The sequence below is a fragment of the Orbicella faveolata genome, unplaced genomic scaffold (genome assembly GCF_042242905.1).
Source record: "Orbicella faveolata isolate gen_17 unplaced genomic scaffold, um_ofav_v1 contig_12, whole genome shotgun sequence".
Classification (NCBI taxonomy): Eukaryota; Metazoa; Cnidaria; class Anthozoa; order Scleractinia; family Merulinidae; genus Orbicella; species Orbicella faveolata.
The window spans coordinates 30,088,496-30,105,000 of NW_028301539.1; the positions used below are offsets into that span (position 1 = coordinate 30,088,496).

Consider the following 16,505-nt stretch of genomic DNA (forward strand, 5'->3'; position numbering starts at 1 on the left):
CTGGGCAAAAAAACACAAACATGACAATGGATTAATGTGCTCCTTTGATGTCTGCTCACTATTTACAAATGTGTCACTCGATGAAACAATACAGATTTGTCTTGAAAAACTGTATTCTCTACCCGATCCTCCGACATTACCTCGTGATGCTCTGCATAAATTATTAGAATTTGCCACTATAACTAAGAAAAGCCATTTTCTCTTCGATGACCAATACTACGACCAAATAGATGGAGTAGCCATGGGTTCACCGTTAGGCCCAGTTTTGGCGAACATTTTCATGTGTCACTTTGAAGAAAGATGGGTCACGAAAGGTCAAATTCGTCCGTCACTCTGGTATAGGTACGTTGATGACACTTTCACCATGTTTGACAGCAAAGACACTGCTAATGAGTTCCTGCGATATTTAAACAGTCGTCACGAGAGTATCAAATTTACTATTGATTTTGAACAAGACAATGAAATTCCTTTTTTAGACATCCTCATCAAACGCTGCCCAAACAACACTTTTGCCACATCCATCTACCGGAAAAAGACGTTTACTGGCCTTTATACTAAATGGGATTTCTTCACTCCACGCAAGTACAAAATAAATCTCATTCGTACACTTACTTATCGCTGTTACCAAATTTGCTCCTCCGCTTTCCTGCTTAAATCTGCCCTTGATGACCTTCGCAAACTCCTGCTTCAAAATGGCTACCCACAAGGTATTATCACTTACAACATTAACGACGTCCTAAACAGAAACAGAAACAAGCCAAGCAGCCCTGTCCCTACGGATCCGAAGAAAGATATTATCATCTTATTACCTTACTTAGGTATACAAAGTGACCAAATCTCTAAGCGTCTGAAATCATGTGTATACAATTTCTGTTCTTTTGTCAATCTTAAGATAATTTTTCAAAGAACTCGTCGAATCAAATCTTTCTTTCAATACAAGGACCGTCTGAATCGTTCACAGAAATCTAAGGTCATTTATAAAGCTGCTTGCTGGGACTGCAGTGACTTTTACATAGGCAAAACAAAACGTACGACGGCCTCATGATGGGAAAACGGAACATTTCAGGGCTCTCACTAAGAATGACCTCACATCAGCCATTGCCGACCATATAAAAGCCACAGGTCACAACATCAAGTGGGATCATTTTGATATTCTAGCTTCTGGTAAAACAGATTATCATTGTAAAATTAAAGAAACTCTGCTCATCCAAGAACTTAAGCCGGCTCTTAATGTAAACGTCAGCAGTGAGAAGCTGATACTTTATTAATGAATGAGTTGCCAGTAATCGGATACCCGTGTTTGCGAAAAGAACTCTGGGATCGTCAGGGGGCAAACATTGCAAGTCGCTAGAAGGGAATGTATGGCGAAAAGTTGTTTCGACGCCCAAAAACATGGTTTTGAAGAGAGATCAACGCTTTTTCGCCGTTGTTTTATCGCGAATGGATTTTGGCAATTTTGATACATGGAAAATGTAAGTTTTTGTTTGAATAACCGTGAAATAAGTGAAAAAATTTACCGATAAACTCCCTTTTGCTTGCGTGAGGTTTATTGTGAAATACATTGAAGAGAATATTGAAAATTTCAATACACGCCTGATCTCGAGAGGCTACCCGGAGCAAATGGTAGAAAAGACCCTCCGAGAAGTTAAATATTAAGACAGAAAAGAAGCTCTAAAACACAAATCGAAATTGCAGAATGAACTACTACCCTTTGTGTCGGGCAATTTCACTCAACCGTCGATACCAAACTTTGGAAAGCATAATCACGCACAAATGGCACTTTCAAATACAAATACTCAGAGATATATTCAAGGAGCTACCCTTGATCTGTTATAGAAATGGAAAATCACTGAAATACGTGCTTGTAAAAGCAAAACAAAGGCTTTGAGCAACACAGTAGCCACACAGCATGAGTCGCGCGGACTCATTTGTCACTAAATCAACCCCTGACAGCACAATGATCGCCTCCGGGCTTATTTCCAGTATTATTTGTACGACTGAGCTTTCAAATAAGCCAAAAGTAGCCTGTACACAACTTAAAAGGCTTTACTGGGTTATTCCTCCGTCTCCATTTATACCTAATTAATTTTGTAATATTTTCAGACCACTACGCGATGTAAATTTCACAATAAACCTCACGCAAACAACGGAGTTTATCGATAGATTTTGTCACATATTTCACGGTTATTCAAAGAAAAACTTCCATATTCCACATATCAACATTGCCCAAATCCATTTGCGATAAAAACGACGGCGAAAAAGCGTTGATCTCTCTCAAAAATCGTTTTCTTGTACCTCGAAACAACTTTTCGCCATACATTTCCTTCTAGCGACTAGCAATGTTTGCCCCCTGACGATCCCAGAGTTCTTCGCGCAAACACGGGTATCCGATTACTGGCAACTTATTCATTAGCTTAGGCTTTTATTGTTTTACTGTTAAGAAACAGATGTTTCTTAATCTCGTTTCCAGACCCCTTATTTACATTTCATCTATAGTTTTCAAAAATTGTAACGGTCTTTATTCCACTTTTGAAAATGTATGTTGCGTAGCATACGAAACGTCAAGTTATTAAAATGCGTAAGTTTAATATGTTTATCACCGCTATTTGTGTTTTATTCCATTGGATTGCGTTTCGGCTACCGAGCCCAATCGAACACGATCTAATGGATTTAGTTCGGTTCAGTTCGATTGGTTCGGAAATCAAACACTCACACAAAATGTGGTGCTCGATTTGGTTCGATTACCGAATTCAATCGAACTCAATCGTGTCGATTGAGTTCGATTTCCGAACGTTCGATTGACAATGCCGGGCATAAGAAATTTATAACAGACTCATTCTATTTAGAAGAACGTTTCATAATTTGTTTATTAAGCTTATGTAAAATAATATATAGATTTAGGCCAGCCTAAATGCGTAGCTCCTGAGCCGGGTGTTCAGAGCCAAATTAAGCTAACCCAGGGAAAGGGAGAATTTTGATTTGAGTTTTGTAACTTTGCGTTGAGGTTTTCTGTATATTGTTTGGCCTTGTGTTTTGAGTTTTAATAATCGCTATATACACAAAACAAAGCAGCAAAAAACATTTGTATAGAAGAAAAAGTTATAATTCGGTTAACTTTTAATCCTGGGTTAGCGTTAACCGGCTTCCGAACAATCCTGCCCTGTTTTCAACAAGTTAACCTGAGATAAGCCCGCGTTCCAATCGAAAACCAGCACTTGGTCAGCGATCACCTTAAAAAAAAACACGCGACCTCGATGAGCTGTAAACTTGAGCCCGCGATATGGTCACGTGATACTGTTCAGCGGATACCCTGTTTTGACAGGTGTCAATTGATCATAACATGGATGTCCAATATCAAAGAAGTACACGGTAAACCAAGGCTGCATGTCTTTGTCAACCTATTATTTGGAGTATGGCCGCCATATTGCGCGAATCCGTCGTCGTCGTCGTCGCTTTGGCCGTCGTGCATACGCGCCCACGAGCAATACCGCTAACCATGATAACCATGAGAAAATCAACGCATGGCCGTTTCCTTTTCTTTCCTATATGAGTATGCGGCTCCGCTTGGCGGCCCTTCAGGCCACCGGAGTTCCGCGATAAAGAGAAACCTTACCATGACTGTAAACTTGAAAACTCGGATCAATAAATAAACGGGCGCAAAGACGACAACATTCTGGTAAAAGGCAAATAGTAAACTTACAATACAATACAATACAAGTTTATTGTGTAATACGCGTAGCTATTCAGGTGTGACATTACATAATGCAATGTTACACCAGCTAATTTACAGGTACTCCACATAAATGAAAAATAAATTTAAAAGTAAATATTATAACATATCAGGAGCCATAATCGGGAACGGAGACCGTAAGTCTTGGGATCCGCGCGCACCTATGATATGGGACAATTTTTCTATTTTTAGAACAAATTGCACCATCCTGACCTCATATATCCGCGCGGATCCACGCACATGTCAGGAGCTCTCGCGTGGATGTTGTCACGTTGCGTGATCAAATGGTGCGAGTTGCGAGATTCTCTTGCAGACTTTTCACAGCGATGACAAGGAATAAGGCAGGGAATAAGAACCAGGGCTCTTATATGTAGTCTTATGCTCTGAGCTAATTGAAAAGGTGAGTTTTTCAGGGTCGAAAACATGACTTCAATTTCGCGCGGTGAATGAATAATATCTGCTCGCGCTAGTCGTATGCGTAATCTTTTGCGTTTGTTCTGTAAAGAAAAGTTGTGTAAGAAAACTCTTTACTCTGGTATCGAGTTAATTTGTGAGCTTCCCAAACAATGCTTAATCATAACAAAACCTGTTTTGATAGTTTCTTATTGTTTCTGTTTGTTTGGCGAGTTTGCAAAGTTTTTGAAAGGAAAGTCTGACGCGTACAAGTAGCTCATTTGCATAGTGCAGCGCGTGCACTTTCAAGTCCGAGTCGGTGTTTTCAATTGTCAACAAATCGTGACAAAGATTTCTTTCGTTGTCTTTCGTGCCGAGATGCGGCAACAGTTTGCACCAACGCCAGTAGTGGTATGGGCTAGTCCAGTACGAATTTGACAGGTAGTGTCATGCAAATGAAAAAGTATTGTTATGGAAAGGAGTTCTGTTGTTTTCTCGAGTTTGACGTATCCATGGTAACCAGAAGCCTCGCCCCCTTTGACGTCATTAATCTCGTTTCCGTGTTGACCGAGTAAAAAGCCTGGTTTCTAAGATAAACAAAGTAATCACGCAATTTTAAAGTTAACCATTAACTTTAATATCAAATGTTTCCCTAAAATTACAGGACAGAGCCGTGTGCAACTCCTTAGTGGATTGCGCTCAACTTATGAATGAAACTATTTACAAAAGTGTTTACAAATGGCACAACAGTTCAATCATGTCCACGTCCTCATTTGTTATTCTTTCATAGCCATAGGGATATGTTTTGAAGGTGTAGGGATCTATCACTCGTTTTTCGTACACAAGCTGGTACTTTTTCGTCTGAGAGACTGTGGTCAGTGAGTACTCTTTGGAGTTTCGGACGATGTGATAAGGCTTGTAAATATCAGTTTGTCGCGTTTTCTCGAGAGGGCGTTGAATTTCGTCTAAAACATTTTGCCGCAACACTTGATAATTTAACTACTTGCTACCTTCACTGTTTAAAGAGATTCCCCTCACTTTGCATTCTTCTTTTTCTTTCTTCGTGAGGTAACCATAGTTTTTCGGTCCCGCGGACGCAAATTCAGTGATGAAGTCGTCTTCTCCCAACTCGTCCTTGAAATCACCGAGAAAGTCGTCAAGGGGAGGATTGTTTTCATGAGGTAAACTGGAAAAAATAACGCTGTCGGTGTCTGTGTACTGTACTCGTTCTTGTAGCATGTCCAGAGCTGCATACAAACGAAGTCGAGCCCAACATGTCGTGAAACAAGCGATGAAAATGTTGAGGTTTGGTGAGACAGATTCGTCATTCGATTTCCGTTTATAGTGAATTTCAACGATGTCTTCAGACAATACACTCACGTAGCAAATGTCATTTGCATCACTTTCATGGAATGCACTGAACCTCATAGGATCTCCGAACTCTTTGATTTGAGTTTTGTTGGTGCGCTGGCCAAACTTCCCCCACATGGAATTTAACATCATTTTTACAAGGCTACGTTTGCCGGGATTCTTTTCAATGTTGTTGCGGTTGAGTTCGATGCCCTCTTTCGCTTTGTAGGATCTCAGATGTTCTTGTTGTTTGACGGGATCATCGCCTACATGAGCTGGCCAGCCGCTTGCCTCCTCTTTACTCTTTAACCATGTATTCACATAGTCTTTAAAGAGACCTTTCCTCGTTTCAGAAAAATGCCACACTTCGTGAATGTAAGTTATTTTGTAGCCCTTCTCAACGGCTTTGTTCAGTTCGGGGGTACACCATGTACCTGTAATTTGTCTTTCACTGTCGCTGTGACTGCAAACCCAGGATCGTTGTAGCATTGGTTTTTCCATCTCTTCTTGTACACAGGCTCTACATAGCGGGAATGTTAGTTTACCATTTTCACGCAGCGGAAGTACTGGATGAAACAGTTTTTCTGGAGGTAAGATTGTGACCTTGGCAATCCCGAAGTAATTTTGGATGTCTGTGTCTTCCGGCTGAAATATAATTTCAGGGTGGCCGACAGGATACTCAGCATTCTTATTAATGAACGGATAGAGAGATGTAAAATCATAGTAATGAATCTTCTCTCCTGAGGCGATGTCAGCCAGATGATAGAGTTTGACAGCGTTTGTTCGTCCGCCGCAGAAGGCATCACGGGGATTTAGTGGCTCCACCAAATCGAGGCTGGCTACAAAGTTCCTGACGTCCCGCCTTTCTTCTTTCATTTTCCGCCAATCACACTCCCACATTTTGATGACGTTGTAACCTTTGTCACGCAAGAATTGTAGTTTTTCCTGGGTGCAGAGATACACGTCGGCAGTGCAACGGTGCTCTAATCTAAGGTATGTTTCGGATCTGTTGGGATAGCATTTACGACAGCCATGCCAAAAGCAACCTTGAAATTCGTAGACGGTGTTCGTAGTTGCATCGTAGCCGTCCACGGTGTAGCGACTGTTGGGGATACGGTATTCCCCATCATTTCCAACATGTTGAATTCTCCCACTGATCTGACTTTGTTGCCACAGTAGATATTCCATGGCAACTTTCGACTTATTTGTTTTCAGTCGCCAACCGTGGAGAGGCTCGGAAGCAATTGTGTTGGCTTCCATTCGGTTTTGTCGCAGGTCTCGATTGCATGCCGAAGCTATAGTAATATGACTGAAGGGGTCAAACTTTGTCTCTTTTTCAAAAAGCCATTTGAAAGTAAGGCATCCCTCCTTCAGTAATTTCACGTCCGACTCGCAATATTCCAGCAATTCTTTCTGGAAATCGAACACTACATTCTCAGCTCTTTCTTTATCATGCCATTTCTCGAAGTCTTTACGGCCGTTGACAGACATTGATTCAGGCATGTAAAATTCTTTCTCGGGAATTGGTCCCACGTAGTCTTGATTTTCAGGCGTGTTAAACAGGTGAGGAAAATAGCCCTTCTTTAACTCTGTCAATCCGAATGTCTTTGGAAATGCAGAAAGCGGCATTTGAAAAAATGACAGAGAGTCAATAAAGTTAATATTGTCAAAGGTTAATTGGAGAAGTTTAGCTCCATTTCTGATTTGATTGAGGACCCTGTGTTGGCGATGATATTCCTCCACGACGAAATAGGAGTGGTAGCCAGAAAAGTTATGGGCCAAAACAGTTACATTGCGCGTGTCTTCTTCAGTTAACGTATCCAGCCATTCCAGGAAATCGCGAATGCAATCTTCACCTTTGAAGTGGAGTGGACAATTATCATCCTCAGTTTCCGCTATTAAAAGATTAGGGATGTGTTTGCCAGTGTCTTGCATCGCCTCAATATCGAAGAAAACGAGAATGGGAGGCTTTTCATCATCATCATCATCATTACTATTATCCTCTGCTTCGGCTTCGGTTCGTCGCTTGCGTTTTTTCTTTTTCTTTCTCTTCTCCTTTTTTTCTTTTTTCTCTTCGGTTAGCTCTTCCGGTGTTTTAGGTATCTGAATAAAGCATCGGTGGCTTGCGGCCTCTATGTACTCGTGGCAAGAGGGACAGTCTATGTAACCGCATTCATGTTCTTGTTGCTTCTTGAGACCCACCAACAACTTTTTACAGCTACGACATTTGCGGCGTTGACTGCAAACACTGATGTTTTTGGAGTCAGCGGTTTTTCCCTTGTAGGATTTCGTCAGATGATTTTGAAAACAAACATCACCATAAAACATCCGCTTACAGGATCCGCAGGGTGTAGCTGGTGGTTGATTACGACACCTGGCCTCTGTAAAGTCCTCACATCCCGTTTGTAAGCAGGAAGAACAATGATTAGGGTTGTTTTCACAGGCGTGTTGACCTTCGTTATTGTAGGGTTTGAGACACCTTGCGCAGAAATAACTGTTACCAAAGAACCCAGGTAACGCAGTGATCACGTTGTAGTGTTCATTATCATACAACAGTACCAATTGTTTTTCCTGAGGCTTTCCAAAAGAAGTCACGCTATAACCTCGGGTAGCGTCCACAAGCAAGAGCTGATAATTGTTCAAGGACGGCGTCAATGCAAATCTAGTGAGTTCCTCGTAACCGCATTTTCCCATTTCTACATTAGCTTCTATATGCAGCTTGATTGCTTCATCTCTCTGGATAGAGAAACCTCTTCTGAAGCTGTTCCATTTAGGGTGATCATCCACTCTAGCTTTAGCTGTCACAATGGCGCGGGCGCAGCATAGTTCATCTTTGTTATCGATACTGATGACAGAACCTTTCAAACGTTTGAAAGTTTCTGGATTAGAATGTCCAGGTTTCAATTTTCGTTTCTGACCGCTACCGCGAGGAGATGTACGAACGTGTGTAAAAGATAATTGAAACGAATCATTCATTTCAAAGTTCTCGTTTGAGTTTAACACCTGTGACATTTGCTGCAGCAGACTGTCGACACGATCGCTACCATTTAACCATTCCCCCGCCGGTAACGCTCGATTAGCATAGCTGTTGACTAAGCGATTGCTGGCTAAATTGAAGTAGACACGATCAGCGGCTGGTATCCTGTCTCGGAGAATCAAATTTTGGATTGTTCTATGTAATCCATCAGCAATTGCTGCTGGCAAGTTTTGTTGAGGTATAAATTGTCCCACCTGACGAATGTTGGAGGTGTAGTGACGCTCTCTAACGCCCATTTTTTTTGCTGTGACTATCTACGTACGGGTTGAGTACAAATTCGAAGCGTCCAGGTTCTGTGGTAGCAAGACTTCCCCCCATTTGTTCTTGATTAGTGAGTTGACGTTCTGTAGCCTCGGCGACATTTGACAAAATCGTATCATCGATAGAGTCGTCAAGAATCTAAGAGAAAATATAAAATAAAATAAATAACCCGGTTCATCACACATTAAGTACACGAAATGTGTTTTTGTTACAACATATTTAATTTACCTGTTGGAAATAACTGTTTTCTGGTCCATTCTCAATAGCAATAATGGCCTCCAATAATTCTTCATCGCTTATATCCTCAAAGTGGCTTGACATGGGGCGAAAATCTTATCCAGAGAAACAAAAGTTTAGTCAACAGTCCACCATCTGCAAATGATTTCTATCTAGCGAGTCCCAACTTTATTGGTGTCGTTAACTAATCATATTACAGGAAATGTCAGCACATTTCCAACATGCAATCATATTGCACAAAAACGACATCATATTTTCAACCACCAATCAAGTAACATATGACGTTATTGATCTATCATAATTACATTCACACACGCAGACCACCCGAAAAGTTTACTTAGTTTGTTAATTTAATTTTCCAGTAAATGAATAACAATTACACAACTCGCATGAAAACAACTGCCTTCATTAGTCTTTTAGCGTCCGTTCAATTCGCCTTAAAAGATAATAGCCTATTCAGTTAAGCTAACAGAGTCTAATCATTCAACGTTTAAGATAATAGTCCATTGTCACATTCTTGCGTTAAGTTTTCAACTCGTATGCAAATTTCGTTATCCCCGCGGCCAATGGGACAAATTATTTGCATCGCGCGCTAAACTTAAATTTAGGAGTAACGGTTCCATTGTAACTTTAAGGTTTATAAAATACGATCGGACGAACGCTATAGCTTTGCTTATCCTAAATCCGTCCAGTGTTACTTGTGTTATACTGGTAGAACGTTTCCAAGTCCGTCAGCGAGCTATTCAAAATCAAAAGAACTTCATTTCAAAAACCGTAACCGCCTTCAAATTCCAGACCTGATATAAAGGATTACAGCGAGCTATTCAAAATCAAAAGAACATCTTTTCAAAAACCGTAACCGCCTTCAAATTCCAGACCTGATATAAAGGATTACACCGAGCTATTCAAAATCAAAAGAACATCTTTTCAAAAACCGTAACCGCCTTCAAATTCCAGACCTGATATAAAGGATTACAGCGAGCTATTCAAAATCAAAAGAACTTCTTTTCAAAAACCGTAACCGCCTTCAAATTCCAGGCCCGATATAAAGGATTACAGCGAGCTATTCAAAATCAAAAGAACTTCTTTTCAAAAACCGTAACCGCCTTCAAATTCCAGACCTGATATAAAGGATTACAGCGAGCTATTCAAAATCAAAAGAACATCTTTTCAAAAACCGTAACCGCCTTCAAATTCCAGACCTGATATAAAGGATTACAGCGAGCTATTCAAAATCAAAAGAACATCTTTTCAAAAACCGTAACCGCCTTCAAATTCCAGGCCCGATATAAAGGATTACAGCGAGCTATTCAAAATCAAAAGAACTTCTTTTCAAAAACCGTAACCGCCTACAACCTCCAGGTCTGATTGAATCACGTATTGATATAAAAAACACAAAGGTTCATTATCGTTTCCATTAAGACTAGCAGAAGACTAACAGCGCGCATTCGAAACTTCGCTATGACATCACAACTGATCACATCGTAAGAACAAGGATGATACTTTGGTACTACTAAATATTTAAGATGTGCCGTTTTTAAACGTTAACTATTTACACTTTTAATCTGGTGCAAATTCATTTAAAAGCTTCATCACTAAAGCTGGAAGCATTTATTCGCAACTCCCTCTGCTTCTTTTTAACTTTCGTTTACTAGCGTTACAAAGAGAAATTTAGTCTGGAAAGTCGCTGACTTTCGCACACATTGCGTGCCTTCTCTTGCATGCCTGTAATTGGGCTAAAATATTCCCAATTTCTCGTGTTGACGAATTTGGAGACGATGTCTCACTAAGAGCCTGTCTAAGTTTTACGCAGGATGCCTGAAGGCATTACGCGTGATCAGTTTAATTCTTTGTGTACCGCTTCTTGGAATACACGGACACTGAAGCATAGATTCCCGTTAATTCATCCAGTGTTATCCTCCATTGAGTGCGCAAATTTCACCTGGAGCCGATTATAAGGTACTGTGTGTCCCTCAGTTGATGTCTCATTAAGCTAAACTAGCAGTCAGTTGTACTTTCTTGACGTTCATAGCATGTTTCGGAGATTCGGAGTTAATCAACTGATAAATTTTAAACTGTGACTGCTTACATTCTGATGTTGGCGTTCTTACCAGGCAGTATAATTTATCAACGTTATTGTCAATGTATGTTACGAATTCTCTGAAGTTATTGTATGTAGTTCAATTCTTATGTCAAGGTAAGTGGCAACTTGAAAAACACTAGTAACTTCATAATCAAAAAAGGCTGCGAAACGCGGGTTCAAAAATGCTTTCCACTTCTAACAAAAGACTTAGCCAGTTTTGCATTTGTGCTGAAGCGAAAAAGAATTGGAAAACTGGGCAAATGTTTAGTCCAAAAGGATGAATTTATATGAAAGTCTCACGTTCTATCAGTTTTATCGAGCAGATAGTAAGTTTCGCCTACCGAAGCACTTTCACTTTTGATCTTACATAGTCATAATACATTGTTAACAAAAGCGTTCTGTGGGTCTTGTGTTCTTGCGTTCTTGTATCGAGCCTCGCTGATGCAAAACGTGTTAGGCAGCCAGACATCAGAAAATTACTCGAGAATTTGACAACTTCTCTGACTCAAATATTGAGTTGGATCGACTTTTTTTCACTGGGTACATTTAGAAGACCGCCAAGTTCAGATTTTTGGAATTATAGTCACGATTGAAAATCGACTCAACAATTTCGATTTCGAGTCTTTTCACTTAAGCAACAATGAGCTGTCTGGTGACAGACCAATGTAATTATCTAGCCATGCATGTAGCTTATGGAGGTGCATTGTTTCGATGGACATAAGTGTTGCAAGGTATCCCGACGTGCCGAACAAACATCCCTTCGAGAGTGAGTAGCAATGCTTTCAGTCTCTGAATGACACGGAAACTACGATTAGTACTGGCAATGTGGACCAGCCTGGTCCGAGTGCGACTTTAGTTTTAGGTTTTATGCAGGATGCCTGAAGGCGTTACTCGTAATCAGTTTGTTCCCCCGGGGGAGGTACTTTGGGAATTTCTGGGTGGGGATGTGCCGCTGGGACCATGGAATCCTTAGCCTATACCAGAGCTAGTTCAACTGAATTTTGCTACCCTATGCTAGAGGAAACTCCCCAAATCCCCCATCTATCGACACTGTTGAGGTTGATTTGCGTAAATTTAAACTTGCTGATTTGATTTTTTTTATATTTTTGAGTGGCAATTCCTGGTTTCCTTAGTCTAGATAAAATCTTCAACCAACTAGTCAGTTTTGTGAAAAATGATACCCTATTCTACACCCAAACGCTCTGATTTATATACCCTATCCTAGAGTAAACTGCTTGAAAACCATACCCTTCACAGCGGCACATACCTATATAGCCCGTATATGGCAGTGCCCCCCCCCCCCCGGGTTTGTTCCATTCGTTATGCACGACATACAATCTGCTTTCCATAGATTCCATCAAGTCATGTAGTTTCATCGTGAATTGGGTGCGCAGGTTTGACCTGGAGTGCATTAAGGTACCGTATATCTCTCATTTGATGTCTCATAAAGACAAATTAGCGGTAAATTGCTCTTTTTCCCGACTTTCTTGACGTTAATTTACACCATGGTTAAGAGGTTCGGAGTTAATCAAGTGATCAATAAACAACTACTCTTTACACTTGTTGGCGTTCTTCCAATCCGTAGATACACGTACTGACTCCTTTGTAGTTATCGTATCTTGTTTACCAATTTGGTCAAATTTAGAGACAACATGAAAAAGAATGGAACTTCATAATCAACTAATACTGCGTAATGCAGGTTTAGGAATGCTTTCCACGGCCAATGAATTCCATTCAAACGTCTCCAGTTTTGGCAGTGCCTTGAAGAGAAGGAGATTCCGAATTCATAAAGATGGCAAACGAAAACTGAGCTAAAGTCAACCTTCACAGTCCGGTTGTTCAAAAGAGGGTTAAATAAACCTTGGATTAGAGTTAATCTGTAGAATTCTCTAACCAAGGTGAAACCTTGTTGAAAGCAAGGTTTGTGCGTTGGTTCGTTATTCTTGGCTAACTCGAGAACTGTCAGAAATCAAATTTCAGAGAAATTAGTTCGCGATTTTCAGATTTCCATACACGCACTTTAATTACTTGCGCAATCATAATTTGGCGCTATTTCAAAATCGAAAATTGTAAAGTACCTTTTCTCGACGCCTAATTTTAAGATCTCTTTTTCTGGAAAGTTGTTTGTTATGTCTCGCAAAACAATTGATAGCATGCATACATTTATTCATCGGGTAAAATGTTTATAATATTCCGTGTTGACGAATTTGGAGACGACGACTTACTGAGAGCCTGTCTAAGTTTTATGCAGGCTGCCCGAAGATTGGTTCGATTGGTAATCGATTGGTTCCATTCATGTGCAACGCTTCTTGAAATGCACTCCGACACATAGATTCCCATAAAATCATTTAGTTTTATCGTCAATTGAGCGCACAATTTTTACCTAGAGTCCAGAAAGGTACTGTTTGTTCCTCATTTGATGTCTCTTGAAAAATTAGCGAGCAATTGTCCTTTTTTGAGGGTTCCCTTTGGTTTGTAGCATGTTTGCGGAGTTAATCAACTGATAAGACAATACTTATTGTTTATAGTCTGCTTTCAATGTTGGCGTTGTTACAGAATCAGTAGTTTGTCAATCTTGTTTCAATGTATGTATTAGTGACAATTAATTTGAAAAACACTGGTAACTTGATAATCACCAAGCGCTGTGGAATGCATGCTTTCCAATGCTGATGTTACAACATTGAGACTTCTATTTTTCCATCAGTTGTGTCGAGTTCGAGGAGGAGCAAAATTCGAATTCACAAAGTTGGTAAGCAAGAACTGATCAAAAGTATAGTTTAACAAGGTAAGCTTTGCAAAATTAGCTATCTGTTTTATTTAGCGGGTAGTAAGTTTTCCCTTACTGAAACACTTTCACTTTTGCTTTTCCATACTTAAAATACAATGTACAAAAAGCCAGCCCGGTGGGTTGCAGAGATTTGAATCGAGAATAGCTTATTAAATAGCGCATAAGTCGGGGCACAAACCTATTATTTCGGACTTTTGTAACGCTGGCATGGTCAGTAATGAAATGTGTATAAAATTAAGGAATAGTGAAAATGGACAAGAAATGCAGCTCATTTAACTATGAACAGAAAGGAAATTTAATATTTAGTAATGAATGTCATCTATTTCTAGTGATGATTTTTCACATTCGCCAAGAGATATTTTACGCACTTTGTATTAAGCTACCGAAAGTCAAGAAAGTGGCGTCAGACCGCCAATTACGAGACTTCAGAAAATTATTCACACATTTGACAACTTCCTCTGGCTCACATATTGAGTTGGGTCGACCTTTTTCTGTAGGTGCATTGAGAGCGCCGTCCGTTGCAAACTGAAATATACGAACATGCAGTTTTAAGCTTATTTTCGAGATTAGTGTGGAAATTGAATACAGTATTCGGTAATTTCAATTTCGAATCTAGATCACTTAAAGAATGCTGAATTGTCTTGTTCGGACCATTGTAATTATATGCAGCCATATTTGTGGGAGGCCCATTGTTTCACTGGGTATAATAAGCGCTGTAAGGTATCCAGCAGTGACCAAACATCTCTTCGAGTGGGAATAGCAATGCTTCCAGTTAATGAATGATACGGAAACTATGATTGTGGACCAATTTGGTCCTTGTGCGACTTTAGTTTTAGGTTTTATATAGGATGCCCGAAGGCGGTACGTGATCAGTTTGTTCCATTCTCTCGAATTTCCTGTGAACCGTTTCTGAGAATGCACGCCGACGCATATTCCGCTTTCCATAAATTCACCGACATTGCGTCATTCAGTTTAATCGTATTAACCTAGCGGCAGAGTTTTTGCCAGGAGCCGATCAAGTCAATCAAGGTACTGCATGTCGCTCAGTTGATGTCTCTTTGAGGTAAATCAACAGGCAATTGTACTTTTGCAGGGTTTCTTTATGTTTATACCTTGTTTAAGAGATGAGGAGTTAATCAACTGATCATTGAACAATCTAATGTTTACGGTCTGTTTTCAATGCTTGCGTTCTTTATCATCTTGCTGTAAATGTATGTTGTCGAATTCTCTGTGGTTATCATATGCAGTTTAATACTTTGATCAAGTTGAGTGACAATGAACTTGAAAAAGACTTGTGACTTCTCATAATTAATAGACCAACACTTATTGTGGAATGCGTCTATTGTGGAATGATTGCCATTACTGATATTATAGAGACTTTGCCAGTTGTTCAAAAGTCGTCATGAATTCGAGGAGAAGCAAAATTCGAATTCACAAAGCTAGAAAACTGGAAAATTTGGAAGGTTCTCAATTTACTTTATCAGGCGGATAGCATGGGTTGTAAGGTTTAACGCCAACCGAAGCACTTTCACTTTTGATTTTTTCATAATTATAATACATTGTTAAAAGAAGCATTCTGTGTTCTTGTGTTCTTGTATCGAGCCTGGCTGGTTAAAACGCTCACATGCAAGTCTTTAGCAGAGATCTATTATTTCGGACTTTTGTAACACTGATATAGCCCGTTGGAAAATGTGTATAAATTTGTAATGCCCAAGAAATGCATGCTCATTTAACCATGTTTAGTAATGAATGTCATATCTATTTCTCGTGATGATTTTTCACATTCTCCAAGAGAGACCTTATGCACTTTGTAGTAAGCTAAGGAAAGTCAAGAAAGTGGCAGAAGACCGTCAATTACGAGAATTCAGAAAATTACACAAAAATTTGATAACTTTCTTTGACTCTCATATTGAATTGGGTCGACTCTTTTCTGTAGTTGCATTGAGAAGAGCGTCCGTTGCAAATTAAAACATACCAACATCCAGTTCTAAGCTTTTTTTCGAGTTTTTCGATAGTAACGTGCACAACTGAACACATGCAGTATTCGGAAATTTGTTTGAACAATGCTGAGTTGTTTTGATGTGTCAGACCGTTGCAATTATCTAGACATGTTTGTGCGGCGCACTTCGAAAGTAGTTTAGATTATGGAGAATATAAAGAATATTCAGGTTAATTTGACCTATATTCGTTTTAAGAGTATTGAGGTGACGTTTGCAGTAAACAAGCAAAGATGTTAAATCCGTCACTGGTAGTGACAGGACCATTAAAGTATTGTTCAGGGTTTCTGATCAATCTGCGTGTCTAGATTTTTTGGCTGCGAGTCGAGAAAATGATAGCCTTCTTCAGACTATATACAACCTTCACAGTCCGGTTGTGCAAAAGAGGGTTTAATTAACCTTGGATTAGAGCTAATCTGTAGAAATCTCAAACCTAGGGTGAAATTTCGTTGTTCAAAGCAGGGTTTGTGGGTCGGTTTGTTATCCTTGGCTAACTCGTGATATTAGCTTTCTGCGAGGTTAAGCTGGTGCCAGAGTGAAACGCACGCGTTTGATACCTTTCCTTAACTGAAATATTAATACTTTGTTACTGGCTGTGAGGCCCACATCCTCCATGCCAGCAACCAAAA

General features: G+C 39.9%; 1 protein-coding gene and 1 long non-coding RNA gene across 2 annotated transcripts; one reads left to right on the plus strand and one right to left on the minus strand.

Moving 5' to 3' along the window:
- Nucleotides 1-4,736: 4,736 nt before the first annotated feature.
- LOC149117486 (uncharacterized) lies at nucleotides 4,737-9,197 on the minus strand. The gene is made up of 2 exons (XM_089283263.1): nucleotides 9,000-9,197; nucleotides 4,737-8,909 (listed from the first exon to the last, which is right to left on the minus strand). Exon 2 carries the CDS (start codon nucleotides 8,744-8,746, stop codon nucleotides 5,123-5,125), a length of 3,624 nt encoding a protein of 1,207 aa, XP_089139389.1. The 5' UTR covers nucleotides 8,747-8,909; nucleotides 9,000-9,197; the 3' UTR covers nucleotides 4,737-5,122.
- A 1,464-nt stretch (nucleotides 9,198-10,661) lies between these two features.
- On the plus strand, nucleotides 10,662-14,173 carry LOC149117487 (uncharacterized). The gene is made up of 2 exons (XR_016205674.1): nucleotides 10,662-10,967; nucleotides 13,796-14,173. It is a non-coding gene; the product is annotated as an uncharacterized LOC149117487 (long non-coding RNA).
- The last annotated feature ends 2,332 nt before the right edge of the window (nucleotides 14,174-16,505 follow it).

Coding starts and splice junctions, on each gene's coding strand:
- LOC149117486 (XM_089283263.1), bottom strand. CDS start 8,746: ATGGGCGTTAGAGAGCGTCACTACACCTCCAACATTCGTCAGGTGGGA.